Below are 27,888 nucleotides of genomic sequence, written 5' to 3'. Positions count from 1 at the left end.
GTCTTGTTCCCAATTTTAGGAAGAAAGCATTCAGTCTCCCTCCCATTAAACATGATGTTAGCTGTGGGTTTTTCTTAGATATCCTTTGTCAGATTGAAGGAGTTCCTGTCTATTACTAGTTTGTTGAGACTTTTTAATTTGATAAATACTTTGATAAGTTTAATTTGATGAGGATTTTGTAAATTGCTTTTTGGCGCCTATTGAAATGATTGTGTGTTTTTTTGTCCTTTATTCTATTAATATGTTATCAGGTAGACTTAGTTGAAGTTTTCTATATTCTTGCTGATTTTCTGTCTAGTCATTCTATCAGTTATTAAGAGCAGAGGATTGAAATCTCCAAGAATTATTGGTGAGTTGTGTATTTCTCCTTCAATTATGTCAGTTTCTGCTTTATGTGTTTTGAGACTTTTGTCAGATATGAATCCACTCATACTTGTTATATCTTCTGGATACATTGACTCATTATAAAATACCTATCTTTGTTCTAGTAATATTTCTTGTCTTAAAATCTAGTTTGTTATTGACAGCACTTCAGCTTTCATATTGTTACTATTTGCATTCTTTTGCTTTCAGCCTTTTTGTGTCATGGAATATAAGGTGCAAACTGCATATAGTTAGATGTCACTTTTTTGTCCAGGTTGACAATCTCTGCATATTGATCAGGCACTTATATCATTCTCATTTAATGTAATTATCGATTGCTTTGATCTGCATTTGCTATTTTCCTAATTATTTTCTATATGCTTTCTGTCTTTTTGGTTCCTGTAGTCCTCCTTTACTGCCTTCTTTGGTGGTTAAACAAATATTTTTTAGTGTTCTATTTATATTCCTCTGTTAATTTTTTTAACTATTTATTTTTGAGTTATTTTGTTATTGGTTGGCCTATGATTGTAATATGCATTTTAGCTTATCACAATATACTTCGTATTTTTACCAACCTAGTTTTGGCAATATTTAGCTTTGTTCCAACAGAACTTTCTCTTCTCTCTCTTGTGCTATTATCATGTTGTCATTACACCTCTCTTTATATAAACCCAACAAAGTGTTGTTACATTTAGAACTTTAAATTATCTTATGACTGTTAAAGAAGAGAAGGAAGAAGAAATATATTTATAGAATCTTTTGTATTAACTCACATATTTCCTATTTCTGGTGCTTTTCATTTCTTCCTGTAGATTCAAGTTACTCTCTGGTAGCATTTTCTTTTAGTCCAAAGGACTTCCTTTAGTATTCCTCGTAAGACAGGTTTGCTAGTGACAGACTCACTCAGTCTTTGTTTATCCAGAATACCTTTATTTTGCCTTCTTTTTTTTTTTTTTTTTGAGGGATAGTTTTGCTGGATATAGTATTCATGGTTGGCATTTCCCCTCCAGCACTTTGAGTATGTTATCCCACTGTCTTCTCATCTCCAATATTCAGATGAGAAGTCAACTGTTAATAATGTTGATGCTCCCCTGTATGTGATGAGTCCTTTTCCTCTTTCTGTTCTCAAAATTACCTCTTTGACCTTTCCCCTGACAGTTTGACCACAATGTGTCTATGTATAGATTCTTTATATTTATCCTATTTGTGGTTGATTATGCTTTTTATGTGTCTAGATTAATGTTTTTCATCACATCTGGAAATTTTAGGCCACTAGTTCTTCGAATACTTTTTCTTCTCCCTTTTCTTTCTCCTCTCCTTTGGTAGACTATTATTATACATATTTCAATTCACTCGATTTGTCTCACATGTCTCTGAAGTTCTGTTTATTTTCTTCAATCTTTTTTTCCCCACTCCTTTTCAGATAAAATAATTCTATTGATCTATCTTCAGATTCACTGATTCTTCTGCCATTTTGAATCTTTTTTTGAGGTCCTCTCATATCGTTTCATTTCATTTAATGTACTTTTTGATGCCAAAACTCCAACTTGATTCTTTTTAATAAAAATTTCTATCTTCTTACTGAAATTCCATTTGTTGAATCATTTTTTTCTACTTTCCTTTTATTATTTAATATAGGTTTTCTTAGTTGTTTGAACATATTTACAATAGCTGCTTTAAAGTCTTTACCTGCTAGACTTTACATCCAGAGACACTTAGAGATAGTTTCCAATGGCTGCTTTTTATTTTTTACCCGAATATGGCCACAACTTTCTTGTTTCTTTGCATGTCTCACTTTGTTGCTGTTGTTGAAAACTGGACATTTTTGAGAATATATTCTAGCAACTCTGGATTCTGATCTCTCCCTCATCCAAGGTTGTTTTTATTGTTTGTTTGCTTTTTTGTTTGTTAACATGCCTGAGATAAATCTGTGAAATCTGTCGTTCCTGTAGTGTTCTGCTCTTTTTTTTTTCCTTTTTTTCTTGTTTTCATTTTTAAGCCTGGCTGTTGAGAGTCACCTCTCTACCTGCCTAGTTTAGGAGTCAGCAAATGATTGGACAGAGGTTTTGTTTAAGCATCAGTAAGTCTTCTGTTCTCTGCCTTTGGATCTGTAGGTAGATAGGAAACACATTCAAAGTTTGGGCAGTTTTTGTCTGCCTTGGCTTTTACTTTTCACTAGGCCCTTTGCCTTTCTCTTTGAATGTATAGAGCAGAAGTATGTGAATAAACAATGTTCAGCAGTTCTTCAAGCATAAACATTGCTGGATGTCTTTACTCAATTTCCAGAGTACTGAAATATATATTTTTTTGGAATCAATTTCATCCAACTTTATAGCTACTTTGCGGGGAGATTTGCTGACCTCCTCCCTCTCTTTTAATCAGTTTTTGTCTTGGCTATAGTTTGGGCTTGCTAGTCTTATAGTCTCTCCTCAATTCAACTTAGTGTTTACTATGAAATTGACACAATGCTAGATACTGGCACTGCAAATATGAGGAAATATATAGTTGTTGCCTCCAAGATAATCATCAGAGGAGAGGTAGAAAAAGAAACTTAGCAGAATTGGGTGGGTGGAACTAACATTAATTGAGCAGTTACTGTAGGCCAATACTTGTGCTAGAGCTCTTAAAAACATTATATCATTTAATAATAAAATTATCTAGTGCTCTCTTAATATCCATGTGAAATATAATTATTAAGACTTTTTAAAAATTAAAATTTACTGTTTTTTTAAAATATATAAAAGCATAAATAAGAGTAAAATGTCTCACAATCTGATTCCCTCCATGCCTGCTAAAATTAGTTCAAAACAAAAAATTAAATACAAAGTAGTATATGAACATGGTTAGAAAAATTAAGAGTACAAAGAGATATAAAAAGTAAAAATCCTTCTTGTCTCTCACTTGAAAGGCAATCACTTTTAATAATTTCTTGTAAGTTTCTCTTAGAAATTTTTCTAGACATATTTTAGTGTATGTGTGTCTATGGTTATGTGTACGTATATACTTGTCCTTTTATACAAAATAGATTATACTGTAATGCTATTATATACTTTCTGTTTTTCATTTTTTACTTCATCTTGCAGACTTTCTCATATTAGTACATACAAAGAGACCTCCTTTTAACAGTTGTATAATATTCCATTGTATGAATGTACCAGTTGTTATTTTCATGATAATTTAGGTTGCTTTCTGTTTTGGGTTCATATCAACAATTCTACAAGGAATATTCCAGTTCTGGTATTGTGAAAAACATTTTCAAGTATGTTTCTAGGATAAATTCTTAAAAGTGAAATTGCTGGTTATATTTATGTACATTTCTTTCTTTTTTTTGATAGGAATTGGCAAGCTGTCCTCTAAAATAATGCACATTTTACTGTGCTACCATTTGTTCATGAGCTAGCCTATTTCTTTCACAATCCCACCAATCCTCAATATTCTCAAATCTGATGAGAGAAAATGTGTACATCATAATTTCTAAAAGCTGACACATCTTAGAATACATGCAATGAAATGAATGTTTTAAAATACTTATATTATTAATTTTACCATTGTTCAAAATCTTTGTCAAACTTTTTGGGAATGACTTTCAGAACAACTTAATAAGCCACTTACTCTCAAATCACTTTTTTACTTTAAAGTTTATTTTGAATCCCAAATGATATTCCTTATCTTGAGCAGTGGCACCAAGGTTTGTTTGGGAGCTCTAGCCCCACTTTTAAATAACAGTCATCAATGACCGCCAATAATAATAAGCAAAAAAAGTACATTAAATAGTGAATAAAAGAATCTTTAGAAAAATTTCTATTTGTATTTATTTGTGTCATATAGTCAAAGCAAAATGAGTGATCTCAGTTGAAGCTTTAAGACAAGTCCACTACCCACCCACCCTTCCCCAATTCCTGACCTGCAGCCTCTCAATATATAAATTCAGAAGCTTCCAATCTATGCATTTTATTCACAGGGCTTTGGATAAAGATGGTATACGGTCATCCCACTCATTCGTTATAATATTTAACAGATATGTATTGAGTACCCAATATACCAAGCACTGGAATAGATCTTATGTACATAATTTTGAGCAAAAACAAATTGAGATTTCATGGAGCTTACAGTCTAACATAAGAGACAGACATTAGTCAAGCAATTACACACATCATATATATATTAAAAATTTAGGCAATGGCTATTAATAAATAATAGCCAATGTTTATTGAATGCTTACTATATACCAGGCACTGTGATAAATGTTTTATGGACCTTGTGTCATGTAAGCCTCAACAACTCTATGAGGTAGGGACTATAATTATCATCATCTCACAGATAAGAAACTAAGACTCATAGAGAAGAAGGAAAGTGCCCAAGTCACATATCTAACAAGTGATGGAGATAGGACTTGACTCTAGGTGGTCTAACTTCAGTGGCTGTAAATTTCATCACTGTCCCTACTGACCTTCCTTCTGTGTGCATGCATTGTAGAAAATGACTTAGTCCAGGGCATTCAGGATTGCCTGAGTCAGACCATGCTGGGCCTTGCAATTTATGTTCAACACATTTGACCTTCATTCCAAGAGTGATGGGAAGCCATAGAATGATTTTAAATAAAGAACAATATAATTAGATTTGAGATCTGAAAAGATCACTCTTGCTATGGCTTGGAAAATGGACTATAGAGGCAAGAAATGCAGTGAAGTCAGCTAATAGTTTACTGCATATGTCCAACTGAGAGATAATGTTTGGACTAGGGTCGTGATGGTGGAGATACACATAAAGGGATTTGTGATGGTGGAGATACACATAAACGGATGAATTTGAGAAGAAGCAAGGGCAAGACCTGTGGTGCTTTGGAAATGGTGAGAAAGGAAGAGAAGGAAGATAAGAATGTTTCCTTTGTTTCTAGCTTGTGGCACTGTATACTGGTGGTGTCTTTTACTGAGAGAAGGGGCAATGACTGAGGACCAGGTTTGGGAGTGCTAATGTTCTTTGGGGACAGTGGTTTTCTAGATCTCTTTGAGATTTACAAGTAGAGATGTACAGTAGACAGTAGGATATCAGTGTAGAGTTCAGAGGCCAGGTCCAGGCTGAAGATAAAACTGAGATTCACTGGCATGTGGTTGATTAAGGCATTGTTGGAATGAGTGCTATCAACCAGGGAGAGAGCTCTGGACATAGTGCCAGCATTATAACTTGAGGATTTCTGTCCTTGAATGACAGAGAATAAACTGGAAAACCAGACTGAAAATGATTTGCTGAAGAGGATAGTGTGATGTCACAGGAACCAAGGGAGGAGAATTTTTTTAAGAGGGAGAGAAAAGACAATACTATCAAATGCTTCTGACAGGCTAGGTAGCACAGGAAAACATTTGGATTTAATGGGTGACGGGTAGCACCTCTTGATTTTTTCCTATTCCTCTATCAGAGTAGATCAACTATCAAGTTAGAAAGCAATAAACTACATTAGTTTAACATTGAGTAAAAATGATTTTGTCAGATATTTTTCAGTGTTGTGGTCCCACCTTATATTGAAAGGCAATGTAAGAAATTACTTTTAAAAACATTTTTGCATGTTTTAGAAACCATTCTTAAAAACTTTGAAGATGTAATTAATCATATTACTCAATAATTTTTAAATTAATTAATTAACTAATTAAATTGAAGAAATGATTTAATTTTTTTTACTCTGTCTACCTCTCCCCTCTTTCCTCTCCCCTAACTCAGTAATTTGTATACAGAGATTTTCTTGAAAATATTGTCTTAGAATTTAGTACCAGCAAGAAGTTCCTCTCTCGAGAAATTGGTAAGTTTCCTTTCTTTAGACAAAGAATATAACCGAATTATATTAACCTAATATATATTAAACCTAGATATAACAATATGACCTAGATATAATGAGGCGATTCAGAACTATACTTAATACTGAAAGAATCTAACAAATTAATCTCCTTTCTTTATGTAGGTTTTGCTCTCTGACTTTATCTTTTCAGTATTACAGAGTATAGAGATTTAATTTGTAAAATAATTCATATTTTTTAGATTAACATAAATATACACATAGAAAATACATAAAAATAAAATGAATAAGTATGTAAAAATAGTTCAAACCCTATATTCCCAGTAATTAATGGAGAGGTATCACAGTGTAGTGGGAAGTCAGATATAACTAGACTGAAATCTGGCCCAGCCACATGCTACCAGTATTTGATTTAATCTAAAAGGAGATATTAAATACATACCATATGGGGTTGCTATAAAGAATGAGATAATATACACAAAGTACCTACTACACTTGGCATGTAATAGGGACTTAACTGGCATCATTCATCAAAAATCAAATTATGTTTCATGGCAAAATTTGTTTAAAAATGTATTGTTAATTTTTTTAGTTATAGTTTCTATTTGGCTTGCCTTGGACTCACTGGCTCTTGTTGTCTTATTTGAATTTGTATTCCTAACATCAGCACATTTGCTGGCATGTGGTTGATGTCCAATACAGGTTTGTTGGTGAATTAGTGAAGGAATGAGAGAATGGAGAATGAATTTGGAGTGTTTCCACACCTGTCTCCCTCTCTGCTCTCACCCTCCAGCCTTCTTCTCTGTACTATTCAACTCCTACCAGTCCTTCAAGGCCCCTCAAATCCCACCTCTGTTATGAAGCTTCTGATAATTGTAACTTGTATAGGTTGGTCTCCTGCCTTCTACCCAGGTGGTTTTCAAACTATTTTTAGCAGCGGACCTTCTTTAACTGAAAAACCTCATGCACTCTTAGTTTATAAAACAGAGAAAGGAAATGCTATGCCCATTCGCCCCACCCCTTCTGTAGTAGTCCTTCTACCTTGCATAGACCCCAAATTACATTCAACACATCATCCTGCTTTATTCTCCAGTTGTCCTATGTGTTCACAATTCATGTTCTGGTCACTCCAGCAGAACTATAAGATCCCTAAAGGCAAGAATAATGTCTTAACTTCCTTCCTATCCCTTGTGAGACCTCATACAGTTGCTGAATCTGTACTAAGTGCCCAAGGGGTGTTCATTATTTCTTCTGCTGCTTCTTCCTTTCCTTCCTTAGTTGATGTTAAGTGAAGGGGATTGAAATCTTCCTGATTGGTACAGGAGGCCCATCAGAAGGAGTCTTTATGAATATTTTTTAAGCATCTGGTTCTGTGGAGGACACTCACATACGTTGTGTCACTTAGTTCTCATATCCCTGTGGAAATATGTATTAACATTCCAGCTTTACTGATAGAAAATTGAGGCATTGAGAATTTAAGTAATTTGCCTCAGTCCTACAAGAAATAAATTTTAATTCATATGTGTTTGATTCCAAAGCTCTGGCCATTTCCCCTATAGCATGTGACCTCTGTTTTAAGTATGTTTTATCTTTTCTTGGAAGGAGCCCTGTACCCAGATGGAACATCTGGAAAAAACAAGAATGACGATATGGTTCCTCCTGGCAAAAACTATACTTACGTCTGGCCAGTAAGAGAAGAATATGCCCCTGCTCCAGCAGATGCCAACTGCCTGACCTGGGTGTACCATTCACACATCGACGCCCCTAAAGACATCTGCTCTGGGTTAATTGGCCCGCTGCTGGTGTGCAAGGAAGGTAAGGAGACTTTTCCAACCTCCCCTCCCCACCCCGCCCCCATGAGCCTCCTCTCAGGTGTGTTAAAAAGTGTATATAATTTCAGGTCTTGTCTTCCTTACCTCCCTTGCTCCATACAGATTGTGCTTCTTCTTCTAAGCTTTCTGTAAGATTAGGGAAATTCTTCTTGCATAGAAGATCAATCTGACACTATAACAGGAGCAATAATTCAGACTTCTGTTTAAGAATCAAAATAGCTTTCTGAAACATATGCATTTTTTTAAAGAGGACATTCCATATTAATAGCTATTCACATCATATTAACACTACACATAAGAACGTTAAAAATATAAACAAGGGACCAAAACATTTTAGCTTCATTATTTTACCCATATGACTACTTTGCTATTTTATTCCCTATTGATTTAGTGTACCTGACAATAAGGTCTACTTCCTTAAGGGATAGCCAGCTTTCCAAGTCTACAGTTGTGAAGACTTCTGTTTTATGACTTTTTGCTTCTATGATTGTCATTTCCATTAAAGCCTTTCGCTGCTTGTATGCTGTGGGTTACTTTTGTGCCTACAGGCCTTTGACAAACTTCACACTTATCTGACACCGTTGGCAGGAAGCAAACCTCATCTTGCCTTAGTTCATTTTGAACTTTTTTCTCTACTCTTTTGAACGTGCATGATAGGTGTCCTGAATAAATATTCAGGGACGAGGACTGATGTAGACCAAGAGTTCGTTATAATGTTTACTCTGGTGGATGAGAATCAAAGCTGGTACCTTGATGAAAATATCAGACATTTCTGCACTGACCCGGATTCAGTTGACAAAGAAGATGCCGTTTTCCGGAGGAGTAACAAAATGCACGGTGAGTATCTCCCATGTTTCCAAACACACACTGACTGCCTTCTGGGTATCTGATACCATGTGGATGCAAAAACACAGAAATGTCAAATCTATTTTTCCAAGATTTGTAATTTAATGATGAGAATGATTAGAAAGAGATATGAAATACACTATGTGTCAGAACCTCAAACAATTTGGGAAGGGACAAGTCAAGAGATACGAGCTAAATTAGGTATGACAAAGCTATGGTACAGAAAGTGGAAGGATTAATGGTATTATCAGGAAAGAATCAGAGGAGAGTCCAGAGGATGGTTGGGTTTAGATTGACAGAAGAAAAGAGAACGAATCATTATCATGTAACAATCCTGTGCTTTGCAACCTCTTGCTTTATCCAGTAACCATTTTCTGAGCAGCTGCTAAATTTCAAAAACCATTACGCCTGGAGTTTAAATGCAGAGTTGTGGACTTATGTTTCTCAGACATTCTTTTTGTTTTGTTTTGTTATTTTTTTCCCATACATTATTTAAATCAGCAAATTTATTGAGCATTCACCATGACCTAGACCCTGTATTTATTGAAAGTAGTATAAATGTCTACAGTTATCCTGATAGTTGAGACATAATACTTACACATCCTTGTTTTGCAGAGTAGTGGCTTAATGCAGACTTTCAGGATTTGGAGGTTATTAAGCAGACTCATTCCATTCTTTTCCTAGAGAGTTCTAGTGAACATAAAGAACATCTTCAATATAAACGAACACCCCATGTCATTCATTGACAAATTTCCTCCACCTCTGCTTGTCTATCTCATAGTTATCCTAACCAAGACAGAATCAATGTAGTCATAAACTCATAGGAGAGAAGAAAGAAGCTGAAAATCATCTGACTTCCCCCATTTTTCAGATGAAGAAACTGAGGTCAAGAGACCATCAATGACTTGCTTAAGGTCAAAATGTTAATTAGTACCACAGTTGCCTGAGAGAACCTGAGAGAGAAGTCCCATAGCAAATTAATTTAATTTGGTCGTGTCTGATTCCAAAGCATGTTGAGGTATGATTGTTAGTATACTGACTCTTTCCATTGAATTTTACACTCTCTCTTTTCCTTCCAGCAACCTTAGTTGTAGTGGGTGCTTGGAAAATATTTTAGGAAGAAAAGAAGTAAGAGAGAGGAGAAAAGAGAGGGAGGCAGGGGGAAAAAATGAAGGCTAGGATAAACGAAGACCTAAATTCAAATTATTGCAATGACCAGTTAGTTAACTACTATCCCTGTTTTTAACAAAATGAGAGTGGTGATCTCAAATCTTGCTGAAAACTACTAATTGTGATGATTTATGACTCAGCTGTCCACATAATTCCTCTTACTCTTTTGGAGTGAAAATATCCAACAAAAATGAATGAATTTCATCAGCAAATATAGACTGCATTTAAAAAATCAGCCTGTATACAGAAGTAGGTGTATGCAAACAATCCTTCTTCCGACTGGCAAAGCAGATCTAACAAACACAGAAAAAAAATTAACCTAAAAACAAAAACAAACAAACGAAAAAACTAGTCTATAGAGATGCTCAGTCAACACAAGATTTATTGACAAATTTACTTAAAGTTACTAAAACGACTTAGAACTAATTGTGCCAGCTAAGTTATTATCTTAGTAACAATAGCTTTTAAACTCAGTTTGGATTTAAGAAGTCCTAAGTCAAGTTATTTTCTGTACTTGGTCAACTTCTAACTGCCATTTAGATCATTTAAAGTATTAGGTCTCAGACTTAAGGCGTAAGCTCAATCAGTAGGGTTCTTCTCCAACCAGACCTAGTGAAAAAAAGATTTTTCTCCCTGCTTTTAAAATAACAAAATATATACATGTCTCATAAGTTCCTTCTAATCAGTTCCTTTCCTTTCCATCTTGCTGTTTGCTTTTGTCACTTAAATCAAGTAGCTACTATGCGCCAGCTTTTCTGCTAGGTCCTGATAGCTGTGAGATGAGTAAGACAGGGTTTCCAGTTGCAAGGACCAGAGTCCCATGGGGAAGGCAGATATGCAAATGAAGGACCTGGAAAACTGCCATGAAAGTATGAGCAGCACTTTGTTTACTCCTGATCTCATTGTGTCCACATAGCAGCTCCAAGGCTGTTTTCAGTTGTGTGCCAATTGTCACTTTTTTTTTACTGCTTGTCTGTCTCCCCAAAAGAGCAATACCTTTTATTCCTTTCTGGGGCTACATTTTATAAAAGAAGCCATGCTTTTCTGCATGAAAACATTACAATCAATGATCTATGCTGATTTTCCAGTCGTGCCAGAGAATGAATTACTATCGTTTCTGGTCCTGCTCACCTCTGCAGGGAAGCCTCTTCCACTAGTGTGCTTCTGTTTTTCAGCTCTCAATGGATACCTCTTTGGAAACTTCCCTGAGCCTGATATGTGCGTTGGTGAATCAGTGTCCTGGCACTTATTTGGGATGGGGAATGAGATAGACATCCACTCTATCTATTTTTATGGTAACACCTTCATCAGCCGAGGGCATCGGACTGATGTGGTCAACCTGTTCCCAGCCACCTTCCTGACAACAGAAATGATAGCTGAAAATCCTGGGAAGTGGATGATAACTTGTCAAGTCAGTGATCACCTACAAGGTAAAAGGACAAAGACCAGTGTGGAGATGCTTGCAATGGGACAATAAAACCACATAGTCAATAGTGCTCATTCAATGACTGCTGTTAGATAGAGTCTTGAATGTGTTATATTTAATTAAATACTAAATATATAGGAAAATATGTAATGCTTATTTGTAACCCTATCAACAGATATTTATTGATCTAATCCCTATGAATCAGGTAAGAGGTGACTGAAAGAAATGATAAAAACTTCAAGGAATCTACAATCTAGTAGTTAGACACAATGAGACATTTACAAAATGAATAATACTTAAAGCAAAATGATTAATGCTTTGGGCACCATAGTCACTTCTCTAGAGCAATCTAAAAAGGCTTCCTGAGGAATTGGTTCCTAATCCGAGACTTGAAATATAGGTAGAGATTGAATAGATGAAGAAAGGAAGAAAGGCTTTTCATGTAGAAGATGCAACATGAACTGGGAAAAACACATGTTCTATATGAGCAACTATAATTAGAATAACATGTTTTTGGCATTGGAAAGGAATGTATAGATAACCTGGGCCAATCCCCCATCCAATTATTGAATCGCTTTTGAAACATCTCTTTTAAGTAATTACAGCAGCCATTTAAACTCTGGGCTGTTCTCTTAGAACATTCTCCCTTATATTGAGACAAAATCCAATGATAGGTGCAAAATCCTATGATAGGTGCACAATAGACATTTGTGTACTTAAATGCCAGTTGAATGACTTGGTCCTGGTTCTTTGGGACCATACAGAACAGGTCTTATTTAGCCGGACCCTCAGCTCATGACAGAAGAGTGATGAGAGAGAAGCCTAGAGAGGGAGCAGCTTTAAAAGGCAAGGCTAAGGAGGTAGGACTGTGTCTGGAAGGCAATAGGGAGTCTTTCTAGATCCTTAGGCACACTAGTGACATAATCAGTGCAATGATTTAGGAAGGTAAATATGATATCTATGTGCAGAAAGGATTCAGGAGAGATTCTGGCCACTGGAAGCTAGTTAAGAAGCACTGGCAACATTAGAGCTATGACATATAAAAGATCTGGCCTAAGGTGGTAAAAACTAGACCAGAAAAAGAAAATGTGTCAGTGGGATAAACATAGAAGAAATACTGTGTGATTAAGTTTGGATACTGACTAACTGCAAATAGTCGCTAAGAGTACAGGGATGCAACCTTTCAGGGCTGCTCTGATAATACATTCTTGTTCTCATCAACCTTAAGCAGCCTATCTCGGCTTTAGTCAGCTGGGATATTCCAATTAACTTCAATTCAACAAATGTTGAGTTGATCAGTTAACATGAATCTGATACTGTTCAAGGAAGACAAAGATGAACGAGATAAGTTTCCTATCCCCCCAATCCCCCACCCCAACAGCTGACTGATGTGTAGTCAACAAATAGAAATTGTATATATTTAAGATGTACAACTGGATGTTTTGATATATGTATACATTGTGAACTAATCACCACACAACCTCAAGCTAATTAACATAACCATCACCTCATAGTTGTGTGTGTGTGTGTGTGTGTGTGTGTGTGTGTGTGCCGGTGGTTGGCATGACTGAGATCTCAAGGAGCAAAGCTTCCAGTTGCGCAAGAGGAAATGAGTTTTGGAGATCTAATACTCAGCATGATTACTACAATCAATAATACTGTAGTATATACTTGAAATTTCCTGAGAGTGTAGATCTTAAGTGTTCCCAACACAAGATCCCTACTCTTAAAGGTTCTCACGCTGTTAAATCTGAGAAACTAGTTTTAAACTAACATTAGCAGCCATTTGAGACTAGTAAGATTGCTAAGCTTAGCTAATAGTTATGGACCTAAACTGGTATTTATAGGTTACTAAAATACAATATTTCCTAAACTGTCCATATCTTCAGAAAAGAATTATTGTAAAAAAATTAGAAAATACATATAATTCAATTTTAAGACTCAGTAATCCCATCTAGAGGTAATGATGCCACATTTGGGTGAAGATCTTCCATCACTATTTTCTAGACCTTTATACTAAGTGCATGCATAATTTAGAAAATAAAATAAAATTCTGCCCTGTAGCTTAGTTTTTCCACCTATTAATAGATCAGAAATATATTTTCATGTCAGTGAATATAGAGCTACCTCACCATTGTTAATCCTTCCAGGGTCCTTTATGAGGAGATTATAATTTACTTAACCTACACTCTATTGCTTAAAATTTATATTTTTGCTCTCTCCTTTTTTGGTGTTATAAAACAATATTGATAAAATCAATTTACAGATAAGTTTATACTTTTGTCTGATATTTCCTTAGCAAAATTCCTAAATTTGGAATTCCTGGGTCAAGGAGTTTGATTTTTCTTTAAAGTTATGAACATATATTGCCAAATTCCCTTTTTAAAAGTGTTGCTTTTCAGTGTGTGAGCATTCTCTTTTCCATATTCATCTGCCAACACTGAGAATTATTAGTCTTTCTAATCTTTACCAATTTGTTAAATGAACAACAGTGTCATTTTATTATTATTAAGGTTAAACTTTTTTTTCATTTGTTTATGAGCCAATAGTATTTCTTTTGTGAATACTATTTATGTTCCTTGCCCATTTTATATTGGGAGGTTTACTTTTTCTTTTCTTATTTTTCAACATTATTTACATATTAATCTTTTGTCATATGTATAAAAATATCCCCCTTCCAACCATTAATCCTTTACTTTTTAAATCTTTAAGTATAGTTTGGCATACAATATTGAATTGGTTATATTAGTTTCAAATGTACAATATAGTGATTTGACCTTTCTGTACCTTACAATGTGATCACTCCACTAATTCTAATAATCATCTGTCACTGTACAAACCTATCACAATATTATTGACTATATTCCTCTTCACCTTTTTCACTCATCCCCAAACTCCTTCCCTTCTGGTAACCACCCCTTTGGTCTGTTTCTATGAGTGTGTTTTTGTTTTGTTTTGCTTGTTTATTTGTTTTTTGTTTTCTTAGATTCTACATATAAGTGAAACTATATGATATATTATATATATTAGATATATATGATATATATATCTCTGTCTGAATATATTTCACTTAGTATAATGCCCTGTAGGTCCATCCATGTGATATATATGCAATGGAATATTAAGCAGCAATGAAAAAGAACAAAATCTTGCTATTTATTTTTTATTTTTTACTTTGAACTTTTTTATGGTCCTATTTTCTGTAGAAAAGTTTTAAATGTTCATGAAGTCAAATCTATCAGTTATTTTGTGTATGATTTCTTTTGTGAGCATTTATACCTTGGCTGATGGTTTTCCTCTGTTCTGCAGCTGGTATGCTGGGGCAATACAATGTTGGTAACTGCAGAAATGATATTTCTCACCCCAAGATGAAGATGAAGATGAAGGGTCATCAGAGGCGCTACTTTATAGCAGCAGAAAAAATTATTTGGGATTATGGTCCTCAAGGCTATAACAAATTCAGTGGTCTTCCCCTAAATGCCTCTGGCAGGTAAGCTCTTTTTGCTCATGTTTGTAAGCCTCTCATAAGAGAGACATCTATTAGGTGCTTCCCTGTGATCTCATTCACACTGCTCTTAAAAGCACATACTACATAGATGGCATAATGACACCATTTAAGGAGTTCTGAGCCCTGTCTATACCACTGGGAATTAGCAGACTATTTATTGCTTTGTGATTTGCTGGCTAAATCAAAACACTATATTGATTCATTCACTCACTTATTTATCCATCAAACATTTCTTGAGCACCTACTGTGGGCAAACTTCAGTGCTAAGTCCCATGAGAAATACTTAGAGGACAGAGAGCAGAATAAGGTCATTGCACATATGGAGAACACACTTTTGAAGAGGGAATAAGACAGTACTCTCTTTCAATGGAAATGAACTGGCCAAAGAGGGTTATTCTTTTTAATGCAAGGACAGCCTGATGTAAGTTATGCTCCCTTACCCGCAATTCCTTTTCCTCCCCGTACAGTAAAATTACATTTTCTTTCAAAATTTAACTCTAATGTCACCTCCTAAGTGAGGTCTCCTTTGACTCCTGAGTCATAGTCAATCATTTTCTCTCTGACCTCCCATAGTATATTTTATTTTTTGAATTGAATCTAAAAATTCATTAAGTGGATGTAAACTCCTCTAACTTCTTATGGTAGAATCACATACAATAACGTCTGTGAAAGCATTTAAAAATGTACAATGTGATAACAAGAAGCATTGCTATTACCCTATAATCTTTTTTATGTTTGAGGGAATGTTTTTAAAATTTTCTTTGTTTCTTTCATTGTAAATTTCATTAATTCATTCATTCTCTGATGCACTGATGCACTTAAACCTTGCCTAAAGAATTTTTGTAAACTGTATATGGAAAACTCTAATATCACATTTTCTATTGATCAGTATTTCTCCATAAACAGAATAATGAGAATTAGCATTGAAAATTATGTCTTAGAAGCCTTCCAGAATTCTGAAGTGCCTTATAAAATATGGAACATTAAGCTATATTCAATTAATAATTAATACATGTGAAAGCACTAAGTAACATGAGGGACACAAGGAGGTCTAAGACCATGTTCCCAGCCTCAAGTGGAGAAAGAACCTGTGCACACAGAAGAGAAGTAATTTTGCAAGTTACAAATAAGATTAAGATGAGTTATCCAGACAGAGTTCTCTGGGCGTGCAGAGAGAACTAAGATAGTCAGGAACACTTCACAGAGAAAGCGGAATCTAAACAGGTTCTTGAAGAATGATAGAATTTATACAAGTGGATAGCAAAAAGAGGAAATTTTAGATGCAGGAGTTAATGGAGAGTGATTAGATCAGAATGATTGAAGTGGGAGATTTGCATAGGAGAACGGGCACTTGCATAGAACAATAGGAAGGGAGCTGGAGTAAAATAAACTGGATATCAATTGCAGAGATCCTTTAATCCTCATTTGATTGGCAATTGGAAGCAAAAAAAGATTTTGCAGTTGCTAACTGCAATGAAAATTACCATTTTTGGAGATTAATGTTGTAGATGTGTACATGCTGAGAAAAAACTGAGTGAGTCAATGTGAGATAGAGGATAGAGAGAGTGCAGTTGGAGGTCCATATAACAGTGCAAACACAAGGTGATAAGGGCATGAATGGGGCTTGTGGCAGTGGGAAGAAAGGAAAGGAAAAGACACAAAAAGAAGCAGAAAAGGAAGAATGTGATAAAAGGTTACGAAGGAAGGATGAACAAGATAGAGGAAAGAGGCAGAAAAACAAGACAAAGATAGCCCGTGTGACTGCAAGAGTGATGGTACCATTGACAGACATAAGATAATATAGCGTTAGTCCTAGTCAGAATTTATAGCATCATATTTCACAAGTTTGAAATTTAATATTTCATTTATATAGCTTAACTATTAATTAAACTATTAATTAAACTATTTGATTAACTAGACACTCCATTCCTTAATCATACCAGATATCAAAGAGCTTACTATATGCAGAGAATATTCACACTGACTTCAGCAAGAGATAGAGGGCTGCCTATTCTACAAAGAAACCAGTTAGCTCTTTGTTACTTTGTAGGACAGCATTCCGGGACTCCAGTATTGGTAAGTAAGGAGATGACCTGTACCTTCTTCTTCAGTTGTTGGACCTCAGGGGAAGAAAGTGCAATGGCTAAGAGAGAAATGAGCTTGTACGTCACCCAGCTTCTGAAGACTTTTAAGGCTGGGCGACTATTCCTAGGAACTTTGTTGAAGCCTGTGCTCTCTTTTCTGGGGAGATGGGTAGGTGAATAGGCTAAAGATCATAAAGTGAAACTCCATAATTAAGGCTTTTGGTGGATATGAAGAGATGTGTTCTCAGTCAGTTTCCTATTCTTTCCACAGTGACTCCGAATTCTACTTCACACAAGCAGACAACAGGATAGGAGGAAAATATTGGAAGGCTCAGTATGTGGAGTATGTTGATGCAACTTTTACTCAAAGAAAGAGACTCTCTGAGGCAGAAGCCCATCTTGGAATTCTTGGTAGAGAGAAACCATCCGTTATGTTTTGCATGGGGGAGGGGAGGTGTTTTAGCAGGTCATATACATCTACGTGGAATGACTCTTCTCCTGCCCATTTTTACATCTCTCTGCCTCTTTTCATCCTCTTATCCCTCCTCCTCCTGATATTTTTCAGGCCCAGTCATCAAGGCAGAGGTGGGAGATATCCTGTTAGTGACCTTTGCCAACAAAGCTGACAAAGTCTACAGTATTTTGCCCCACGGCGTGGTCTATGACAAGGCTTCTGATGCAGCCCCAAACATAGATGGTAAGTCTCAGCCTAAGCTTAAGTAGGAAACAGGATGAGCATGCAAAGGACTTAGAACTGCACAGATCAGGTTCAAATCCTGGTCCCTTCACTTACCAGCCCACTGAGCTTGGGTAATTTTTTCAATTTTCTAAACCTTATTGTTCTCACCTATCAAATGCACTTAATGATGGTCACCTCACAGGGCTTTGGGAAGGGATGGAAAGAATTCAGTACAATGTCTGGCTCACAGTAGGTCCTTGGAAAATACCAATTCTTTTTCTTTTCCCTCAGTAATGTAATAAATCTCAAAGCAAGCTACTTTCATAGTCACTTCCACTCCTTTAAGGTGAAAAACTTTTCTGCTACAGTTTGCATGGGATTCTGTGGGTGAAGACTGAGGAGGAAAATCTGATTTCCAATGTTTTGTTGACATCAAAATCTTACACATGGTCTTTGCTTTGTATTTATTGACAATTATTTATCACCATCTCTCCCCATCACAGAGTAGGTAGCACCAGCTCTCTACACATAGAAAAGACATCTTCCGCCCAGCTGCTGCAGGAGCTATCTTTCCATCTATAATATTGCTCCCAGGAAACTCCTGATCTTCTTGGAAGCCTTACCCATCACCACAGCTGACATCGTGGCTACCTGGGCTACTTCTTCATGTCCCAGTGAGGCCAGGCCCATCCAGAGCGGGCTTTGTGGTGATGGTGAGGGGACACAGGATGAAGGAATGGAGAGAATTCCTCCTCCCCAGACCCATCCTTACCCTCCCCTGCTGCAGCATCTCCTGTACCTGCACTCACTTTTTTGGTCAAATGCTCACAGTGACTTTTTGTGTGTGTGCAGGAAGGACCTGTGACAGCCCAAATGTCTATATTTTCTATTGTTTAACTCAGCAAACTTATTGGGCACTTTTTTGCAAAGCTCTGGACAAGATGCAGAGTCTCTGGCCTCAGTATCGTGGAGATCCAATGTGTTCATTTGGCAGCATAATGTGAGGATTAATTGCACAATCTTTGGAATCAAACAGCCCTGAGTTTGAATCCCAGATATGCTATTTACCAGCTTAGCAAACATGGGCATTCACTTATTTCCTCTATCTTATAGTTATGTCCTAGTTCAACCTTCAAGAATTTAAACTCTTTAAAGATCGGTCTCTTGCTTAATTTTTTTTTGGTATCCTCTTTAGGGCCAACTATAATATATTTCACATAGAAGGCACTCGATATTTTCTAGCTCTACATTTAATCACTAAATGGACAACTATCACTCTTTTAATAATTTCTAAATCTGGTATTTGAGTAAGAAATAGTATCAATGAAGCTACTAAATTTAATCTGTGAAGAAGACAATCCTTAATGTAAGATTCAATCTCATGAGACAGCAGATTGTGGCCGTGGCCTCCCCTGGTAGATACAAAAACAAAAACAACGATCTTTCCGAGCAAAATACATCATTAGAGAGAGACACTTCGAGCTAGAAGACCTAGTTGGACACTTTTAATGTTCTTGGCCATTGCTTTGAGTAATTGTTTCATTTATCTCCTCAGGATTTCTGAAACCAGGGGCACACGTTAAGCCAGGTGAAACCTTCACATACAGATGGACAGTGCCTGAAAGTGTAAGCCCAACAGCTGATGATCCTCCCTGCCTGACCTATCTTTACTTCTCAGCAGTTGAGCCAATCAAGGACACCAGCTCTGGCCTTGTAGGGCCTTTGCTAGTCTGTAAAAAGGGTGTTCTCAATGCTGATGGGACACAGGTAGGTCATCAAATGTTACCAAGTTCTGCTCAGGGTTGTATGTGAGAGAAGTCGGTAAATGTGGCTAGAGATTAGATAGTAATAGTCAGTTACAAAAAAAAAAAGCAATTTTTCCTCCTTCCTCTTGAAATTGATTTCTATATACTGGGAATTTCATTTTCTTTGTAAATTTAAGATCTGACTTTCCAGATTTCTGCTTGTTGTGGTTGCAATTTGGTGGGCCTCTCCCTGAGCATTGCTTTGATTCTGGGATCTTCTGAAACCTACATGGAATGAAAATTGGGATCCCTACTTCTTGGGCAGGGTTTCTCAAACTTGGCCAGTAGAATCACCTGGGGACCTTTTAAACCTCTTTTATTCAGGTGCTCCAGACCAATTAGATCAGAATCTCCAGGTGATTCTAATGTGTGGCTAAGATTGAGAATCACTGTAACTCATCACTGAGAACTGGAACTTAATCACCATGGTCAAAGAAACAAGAAAGCCTGTAGATAACTTCTGGCTAGTCCCACCTGAAGGCTTGGATGGTTGCACTGATTAGTATGACAAAGCATAGCATTCCAAGCTATGTCTACATGATATTAAACATAATGACGAAAACAGGAAAATCCAGTCATTTAACCATTTGGAATTACTTCACCAATCAGAACTAGTAAGACTATTTATTTAAATAGTATATTTTATAATGTTTGGAATTGTATAAAACCACATTGAGGCTCTCAGGAATTTCTAGGTAGAAGACACAAAGTACATTGGCTCTCCTCAGATTTTTCAATTGCTTGCACAAAGGTCTAATCCTGGAAATACCTACAGGAGGTTCTGAGTGTCCCTGACCCTCTGAATGACCCTCCATTATGCTTGTGCAATAAGACTGTTTACACTGGACCACGATAATCATATAAGGCAAAGCAGAATGATCACCCCTATTTTAAAGCTGAAGAAACTGAGGTTCAGAGGCATTAAGTGATATCCCAGGAAACACACCTAGTAATTAGCAATAGAGGTAGAACGTGGAACTCTGAGCATCCATCAATCTTTTTCCAATACACTACTGTTTCCTACTAGCTAAATACCTGAACCAAGGAAATTGAATGCCAGAAAAATTTTGTAAGGTGCTTCTGATTTTGCCCCCATTGCATCCTATCAATGGTCATTTTGAGATTTGCTAAAAGTATCTTATAGTCTCTGGGAGTTGTTCCATGAGCCAATACCATTCATGGCCAGTGTATTAACACAAAATCATGAAAAAAAAAAAAAAAAAGGAAAAAACAACAGCATTAGAACCTAGGTCTGCCTGCTGCCATAGCCGATGATCATTTTTTTAATTAAATTTTTTTTTATGGTGACATTGGTTAACGAAATCCAATAAGTGTCAGCTGTCCATAGTTAGATTTCTTGCTGTCACCACATATTTGACCCCTTTTACCCCATCTACCTCCCCGCTCCCTCCACCTCCTACTCTCTGGTAACCACTAGTCTATTGTCCATGTCTATGAGTCTCTGTTTGTTTGTCTTGTGCTTTTGTTGATTTTAGGTTTCTATCCCACATATAAGTGATATCATGTGATTTTCAACTTTTTCTGTCTGGCTTATTTCACTTAGCATGATTATCTTGAGGTCCATCCATGTTGTTGCAAATGGCAGTATTTCATCTCTTCTTATGGCTGAATAATATTCCGTTGTATATATGTACCACAGCTTCTTTAGCCAATAATCTATTGTAGCACACTTTGGTTGCTTCCATGTCCTGGCCACTGTGAATAGTGCTGCTATGGTGTGCAAATATCTTTTTCGGATATGGGTTTTCAAGTCTTTGGGGTAAATACCCAGTAGAGGGATTGCTGGATCATATGGTATATCGATTCTTAGTTTTTTGAGGAACTTCCATACTGTTTTCCATAATGGCTATACCAATTTGTAGTCCCATTAGCAGTGTATGAGGATTCCTTTTTTTCCACATCCTCTCCAAAATATGTTATTTCTTGTCCTGTTGATTATAGCTATTCTAACAGGTGTGAGATGGTATCTCATCGTGATTTTGATTTGCATTTCCCTAATAGCTAGTGATGTTGAGCATCTTTTCATATATTGGTTGGCCATTTGTATGTCCTCTGCCCATTTTTTGATTGGATTGTTCGTTTGTTGTTGTTGTTGTTATTGAGTTATACGAGTTCTTTGTATATTTTGGATGGTAGGCCCTTATTGGAGGCATTGCTTGCAAATATATTTTCCCATTTGGATGGTTGTCTCTTTATCTCGTTGATGGTTTATTTTGCTGTGCAGAAGCTTTTTAATTTCATATAGTCCCATTCACTTATTTTAGCTTTTACTTCCCTTGCCTTTGAGATCAAATTCATAAAATCCTCTTTAAGTCCAAGGTCCTTGAGTTTTGTTCCTATGTTTTCTTCTATGCATTTCATTGTTTCAGGTCTTATATTTAGGTCCTTAATCCATTTCGAGTTAATTTTGGTGTGTGGTGATAGACAACAGTCTAGTTTCATTCTTTTGGGGGTGGCTTTCTACTTTTCCCAGAACCATTTATTGAAGAAGCTTTCCTTTCTCCACTGTATGTTTTTGGCTTTTTTGTTGAAAATTATTTGCCCACATAAATATGGGTTTACTTCTGGACCCTTGATTCTGTTCCACTGGTTCATGTGTCTGTTTTTCTGCCAATACCATGTCGTTTTGATTATTGTCTCTTTGTAGTATAATTTGAAGTCGGGCAGAGTGATGCCTCCAGCCTCGTTCTTTTTTCTCAGGATAGCTTTGGCAATTTGGGGGCTTACAAATCCGATGATTTTTTGTTCTTTTTTTTTTTTTTAAATGCCAGTGGAATTTTGATGGGGATTGCATTAAATTTGTATAATGCTTTAGGTAATAAGGTCATTTTAACTCATGATCTTTTAAAATATATTTTGACCCCTTATTTTCCCTCAAGTTTTTATTTTTTATTTTTAAAAGTTTTAAACTTACACTGTTTATTTCTATAGCCCATCATCTTAAACTACTGCCTTCTAAAACACCATGTGATAAAAGCAGTAAGTGGATATAAGATGTAGTGGGAGCATAAAGCAAGAAGTAACCATATCTTTGATAAGACATTAGGAAAGAATCACAAAGGTGGACAGCTAAGCTGGCCCATGATGGATTAGGGTGGCAGACCGTCAAAGTTGAGGGGTACATGCATGAAGGACAGAGGCCTGCAGAGCACAGCAGGTTCAGATTGCTGCAAGGAGCTTGGCTTCACTCCAGTCAAAGTGCAAGGAGGGAAGGGCCAAGAGATGAGGTTGGTGGGGACCAGATCACTGTGAGTTTAAATCACACTGTCCAGTTTAAGGAGAAAGATGCGATCAGGTGGCATTGCTGAGGATTACCCTTGAGCAGGCAGCAGGATGAAGGGTGAATTAGAAGGGAGCATGTTAGGGAAAGGAACACATTGAGGGAGAGGAAATGCAGTTACCTCTTTGTTTCAGCTTTAAAGAAAAGCATATTTCAGCAATTCAAGATGCTGTATGATCAGATATTCAGGATGCTGTATGATCAGATAGATGGATTAGGAATATATACAATGACAAGTAATTCATAGTCCCTTCAATATTAATTCAAGTTAATGTAATATAACAAAGTCTTATAAGTTATTCAAATTTACTGTTTCACTCACAAACATGTACTGGGTGACTGTTTTTCCAGGCATTTGTTTTGGAGCTGGAGATACAGAGAGAAACCCCAAATGTTCCTACCCTCACAAAGCCTATATTGCAGTGAGAAAAAAATATAAGTTCATAGACAAAATATAATTCCAGGTAGAGATAAGTGCTATGAAGGGTAAAGTAGGGTAAAGGGGGTGAGTTTGCAGGCAGGGTGGAAGATGAATGATTGTTTTAAGCAGGGTGGTCAGGGAAGGGTCCTCTGAGGAGGCAACATTTGTGCAGAAAACTGGATGGAGTAAGGAAGTGATCCAAGCAAGACCTGGGATAACCTTCTAGGCAGTGGGAACAGCACATGAAAAGGCCCTGAGGCAGGAATGAGATTGGTGTATTCATGAAAAAGCAAAAGGCCAGAGTGGTGGAGTAACCTGGGGGTGAGTACACAGATATGAAATCAGGGGGAGGAATAGGCCAAGGTCGGTACATGGAGGCCACAGTAAGGAGAGTAAAACAGTGATGTCCAGCCTGACAACAGTAGTACCATAGAGCAGGAAAGCTTTGGAGCAGGAACTTATTTGCCTTAAAGTTACATTGGGAGGGAGAAGCAGACAATGAGAAGAATTTTTGGAGTGTGGAGTGAAATTTACCAGAATCATGCTCAGAATCCTAATTTACGAAATGATCCAGTAAATCTATGGCTGATGATGGTCCTTATTGACTTTGTGTTAACTTTGAAAGTGAAGCAGAGCTAAAAATTCCTCCACCTGGTACTTTTTACATATTCATTTCTTTCTTCTCTGTAGAAAGGAATAGACAAGGAATTTTATCTACTATTCACAGTCTTCGATGAAAATCTGAGCAGGTATCTTGATGAAAACATTCAGAAGTTTACCTGGCGTCCCTCCAGTGTTGACAAAGAGGACAAAGAGTTTGTGAAGTCTAACCGGATGCATGGTATAAAAAAAGACTTTTCCTGCTGTAAAAAAAGGTGTAATTGCATTTGAATCGAAAATGTCCAGAATGCATCAACCATCTTAATTTTGGTTTCTTGAGTATTGTTCTCAGTTGTGAGTAATTATTTCAGGGCTTCAGCCTCACAAGGTATGGTGAAACCTTCCTATCTCCCAGAGATGTTGTGAACCTTAATTAATATTTCTGAACTACTTTTCAGATTTAGATGAAGCAGTGCAAAATTTGAACTAGCAAAGATCACAGTACATCTTAAATGTATAAAATTACTGACAAAATGCCTCCTTTGGGTTTATAATGACATCGTTGTCTGATAACCCCAGCAATAACTGGAGGTAATCATACAGCAAAGCATCTTTTATCAAGTCACATGAGTATCTGTCTAAAGTGTTAATTTGTAAAATACTAGCCATTCCATCCCAAATCTTCATTTAGAACTACTTAATTCTTCTCTCTCCCTCTTTTTCTCTCTCTTTCTTTCTCTCTCTCTCTCATATTGGTTGTTATAATAGCACACCACCTTGCAATTGGTCTAACACAGGATTCTTGTTAGTCTTGGGCACACAACCTAAGGGGGCGAAATAATTAGAAAGAGTCTAAACTCAAATGCCTGCAAGAGTGTGCAGCCAAAAAAAAGTGCCTAAAGCAAACACTGTGAGATAACAGGTGCTAAATTGCCAGTTTTAGGATCAAGTATAACATCTATTTATTGCCATTAAAACATTACGAGAAAAATAACAAGACAGCCCCTTGTTATTAATAACAAGATAGTTTCTATCTTCTTCTCCCACAAAGAAGTCCAAAATGGTCCAAGGTTCCAAGTGGCCCATAGCAACCAGTTCATAGACACCTATGGTCCTGGATGCTCCATTCCAAGAGTCCCCTCTTGGGTCGATCAAAAGCACAGCATAAGGCATTTTCATTATCATCTTCTATAAAAAGTTTTGTTGTAACTGAATACGAAATTTGTTTCCAACCTTCCTAGTAGTCAATAAAAAAGGAAAACTAAACTAAAATAAGGAAACAGCAATTTCTTAGTACAAAAGCTAATCAGTAAAGGGTTATCTGATAACTTCTAGAATCGAATGCAAAGCCATTGACAAATGAGGATCTGACAAAATTAAATGAATGAATAACCAAGGAAGGACGCTTAACAAGGGAGACAACAGGAGAAGAACCTCCAAAGAAAATGATTTTCATATCAACAGTTTCAGAGAAGACTTTGGGGAAATTGGTGAAATTCATAATATTTTTTCAGGAATGATCCTCTTTATAATCTGTAAAACTAAAATTTGAAGCAAAGGATATCATATTATAGTCTCAAACGATTTTGTCAGGAAAAAAATTTTGCCAGAAAGCAACCCGACTTATTCCTTATTAATTCTTAGAATTCATGGCCTTGTGTATATGCTAAATAACACTTTCACAATTTTAGTATATTTTCATTATTCGTTGTTAATTTCAGTCTCTATTTTAAATTGATTCACCACATGACTTTTCCTAGTACTATTCATTCTCTGATAATAAGGATCTTCTGTGAATATAGTTTGAACTTGAACACCCCCATCCCACACACACTGATAATCTTTCACTAAAATGATGTGTTTTCAATATGTCTACAAAATTATAGTGGGCCCTGACAATGTCTTTCTTTCCATTTAGCTATTAATGGCTATATGTACGGCAATCAGCCAGGCCTAAACATGTGTAAAAAGGATAGAATTTCCTGGCACATGATTGGAATGGGCACTGACACCGATATGCATGGAGTTTATTTTCAAGGCAACACCATTCACATCCGAGGGACTCACCGCGACACCCTGGCCCTGTTTCCCCATACCTCTATGACGGCATTCATGCAGCCAGACCATGCAGGTAAACTTGGGGGGCACATCTCAGGTTACCAAATTCCTATCTTCAGGCATATACTCTTAGTGTCCTCTCCCTGAAGAAAATGGTCAAATTTGGGCACTTCAGTGCATGTAAAAAGAGATCCATTCTCGAATGAATCAGAGAATCCTATTATTTCCAAGCACAGCAGAGAGGACAAAGGAGAAGCATCTAAAACGATACCCACAAAGCAGAAGCGAGAGTCCTCTAAATGACCCTGCCACTGGAATCTTCGGAGAATGCTCTTGATTCATACCCATGAACAACTCAGCCCCAAGAAAGAGGATATTTTTGTTCTCTTTAAGCACAGACATCATTTTAGTTTCTGCTCTGAAGTATCTTACCAGGCGAGGACAGTCCAGTGGGTGTTTCTAGGTTATGATGTGGCCTGGTCTGCTTTTTCTAGAGACTGGTAGTGCCCTCTTAATGAGTTATTTGGGGGCTTCTCTCTTTTCATTCTGTTGGGCACCCTTGGTTTCCTCAGAGGACAAGCTGCCTTGGGCCTGAAGTCCATGGAAGGCCCACTGAAGTGCCAGTACCAGTCCCTTCTCTCCGAGATTCCCGAGCTAATTAGATACTCAGGGCACAGAGCAACACATGGCAGCATATGTTAACTGTGGTGTAAAAAATAAGGATAGCAAGTGCGATGGGCATTCAGCATTTTTCTACAACTCAACATTTTCATTAGTCTTAAAAAGAAACCAGTATGCTACCCAAGATGAATGACTGCCGACTCTCCCTCCTTTATGCATGAATGTTTATTTCTTTACTTCACCCTGGAACTGAAGTTTAGATGCCTCCCAGTGCCATTGGTTAAGAACTTGAGGTTTGGGCTTCAAAACTTTTGCCCATGAACTGCCTGAGACTCGGTGCTCTGTAATCCTTGCCTTGTAAACGTCTAGTATTCAACCTTCCTAAATTAATATAATTGTTCAATTATGAATCATTCAAACTAAGGGATGCCTTGGGCACATTGATTTTTTTTTTTTTTTAATATACTCTTCAAAACCAAAAAGAGGAGGGGAGGGAAATAGTTTTAATCCATAGAAACAGGCATTCAAAGCCAGAGCTGGCTGGAATAGTTTTAGAGACTTGGCTCCTTATTCCAGTGCCTTGAACTCATGTGCCCTATAGGCTTGTAAAGAGCTTCATGATAATGTTTCCAGTTTATGTTTGATGGTAAGTATAAATCTGCGACTGCTTAAAAGCTCAGTCATTTCACCAATTCCTTTCTCATCTATAAGCCAGAAAGAGTATCCCAAATGTGGTTAGAACAGACCACATCGCAACTCAAACATTTTGTTTTTGTTCTTGTTTTTAAACCACTGTATGGAAGTATGATTGACATACAAATATGATGTACATATTTAATATATACAAATTAACAAGTCTGGAAATAAGTATACATCCCTGAAGCCATCACCACAAATAAGGCCTTAAACTCCTCTTTGCTCTAAGAGAAGATAATTCCCCAACTAGTGAAGAACGTGATAAACACATAACTAACAGGCTGCCTGGAAACCAACATGATCAGGAGCTCTTTCCAAGTCTGCCTTCAGAGGTGTTTTCCCTGTGGTTTCACAGAGACCCCTCCTCATGAGGGTCCTCACTAGTGCCTGTGGGCCGCTGGAGTACCTACTGAGCCAATAGTTTTTGCTCATCCTGGAGGGGTAATTTGGCAATATTCAGACATGTGCAGCATGATAAAAGCTATCTCTGTGCATTGTAGATATAAATGAGAGCCACACTAATCACTCATCTCTAAGAACAGAGCCTATTAGAGGAAGGGAAGATGTATCCCATAATCTTGGAATTATGTAAGAATTGGTTAATTCCAACTGGATCCCAATAATTGGAAATATTCAATAATTTCACTGAGAGATAATATCTTTTAATAATTTTGTTTAATATGATTTCAT

At 36.7% G+C, this 27,888-nt stretch overlaps 1 protein-coding gene across 1 annotated transcript in view; it reads left to right on the top strand.

Moving 5' to 3' along the window:
- Positions 1 to 27,888, top strand: part of HEPHL1 (hephaestin like 1) — a 64,684-nt gene that overhangs the window by 14,846 nt on the left and 21,950 nt on the right. The window contains exons 3-11 of the mRNA XM_039882031.1: positions 7,754 to 7,966; positions 8,641 to 8,820; positions 11,175 to 11,429; positions 14,735 to 14,915; positions 17,289 to 17,428; positions 17,583 to 17,714; positions 19,252 to 19,463; positions 23,914 to 24,064; positions 25,742 to 25,954. Coding sequence (XP_039737965.1) covers positions 7,754 to 7,966; positions 8,641 to 8,820; positions 11,175 to 11,429; positions 14,735 to 14,915; positions 17,289 to 17,428; positions 17,583 to 17,714; positions 19,252 to 19,463; positions 23,914 to 24,064; positions 25,742 to 25,954 — 1,677 coding nt within the window. The remainder of the gene's footprint in view (positions 1 to 7,753; positions 7,967 to 8,640; positions 8,821 to 11,174; positions 11,430 to 14,734; positions 14,916 to 17,288; positions 17,429 to 17,582; positions 17,715 to 19,251; positions 19,464 to 23,913; positions 24,065 to 25,741; positions 25,955 to 27,888) is intronic.

The sequence above is a fragment of the Pteropus medius genome, unplaced genomic scaffold, assembly GCF_902729225.1.
Source record: "Pteropus medius unplaced genomic scaffold, Ma_sr-lr_union100, whole genome shotgun sequence".
NCBI lineage: Eukaryota > Metazoa > Chordata > Mammalia > Chiroptera > Pteropodidae > Pteropus > Pteropus medius.
Note: the sequence above shows the minus strand (reverse complement) of the source record. Positions and strands in the feature narration are given on the sequence as shown.